This window comes from Suricata suricatta, chromosome 16 (genome assembly GCF_006229205.1).
Source record: "Suricata suricatta isolate VVHF042 chromosome 16, meerkat_22Aug2017_6uvM2_HiC, whole genome shotgun sequence".
Lineage (NCBI taxonomy): Eukaryota > Metazoa > Chordata > Mammalia > Carnivora > Herpestidae > Suricata > Suricata suricatta.
Window position 1 is genome coordinate 1,645,413 of NC_043715.1, and position 735 is coordinate 1,646,147.

At 69.1% G+C, this 735-nt stretch overlaps 1 protein-coding gene across 2 annotated transcripts in view; it reads left to right on the top strand.

Annotated features, from left to right (window-relative positions):
- The first annotated feature begins 564 nt into the window (after positions 1–564).
- The window catches only part of LOC115280690 (kelch domain-containing protein 4-like), a 7,186-nt gene continuing 7,015 nt past the window's right edge, over positions 565–735 (top strand). For both annotated transcript variants that reach the window (XM_029925748.1, XM_029925749.1), the window contains exon 1: positions 565–733. In XM_029925748.1, the coding sequence (XP_029781608.1) occupies positions 635–733 (99 nt within the window). In that variant the 5' untranslated portion in view covers positions 565–634. The remainder of the gene's footprint in view (positions 734–735) is intronic.

Genomic DNA, 735 nt, shown 5'->3' on the forward strand with positions numbered 1-735 from the left:
ACTGCTCCCAGAGGGGGGTCATCAGCCCTCCCCTACCGCGGGACAGCTGGGGAAAGTCGAGGGGGGTCATCAGCCCTCCCCTACCGCGGGACAGCTGGGGAAAGTCGGTGGAGAGCGGATGGAGGACGCGTCTCCCCGTTTAGCACGAGATCCTCGGCACCTAACACCGTGCGGGGGGGGGGGCTGTCTTCCCTGGAAACCCTTGTAAGTGTATGAACATCTGTCTGGGGCGCGAAGTCGAAGCAATAATGGAACCAGCAAAAGGGTCCGAGGTAGGAGCAAATGCGGCTCCCATCCCGAGTCACCCAACCGGGTCACTCTGCGAGGCTTGGCACTTTGGCCCCGTCCGGGAAGCCCTGGCGGCCCAGGCCCGCTCGCTCGGCCTCCCGCGGCCGGGCCCGCCGCTTCCCGCCGACGCGCCCCCCCACCCGAAGGCCCGCAGCGAGTCCCTAGAGCCCCAGCGCCGAGACTCTGGGAGTTCGGGCCGCCGACCGGAAGCACGCGTGCGGCGCGCCGGAAGTGGCGCGTCGCCCCGTGCCCGCCCCCCCTCGAGAGCGTATTTCCGGCGCGCCGCGCTCGGCTTCGCTCCCTGACCGCCCCTCGGGGACTCCTGGTTCCAACTCGGACCGGCGCGATGGGCAAGAAGGGCAAGAAGGAGAAGAAGGGCCGCGGGGCGGAGAAGACGGCCGCCAAGATGGAGAAGAAGGTGTCGAGGCGCTCGCGGAAGGAGGAGGT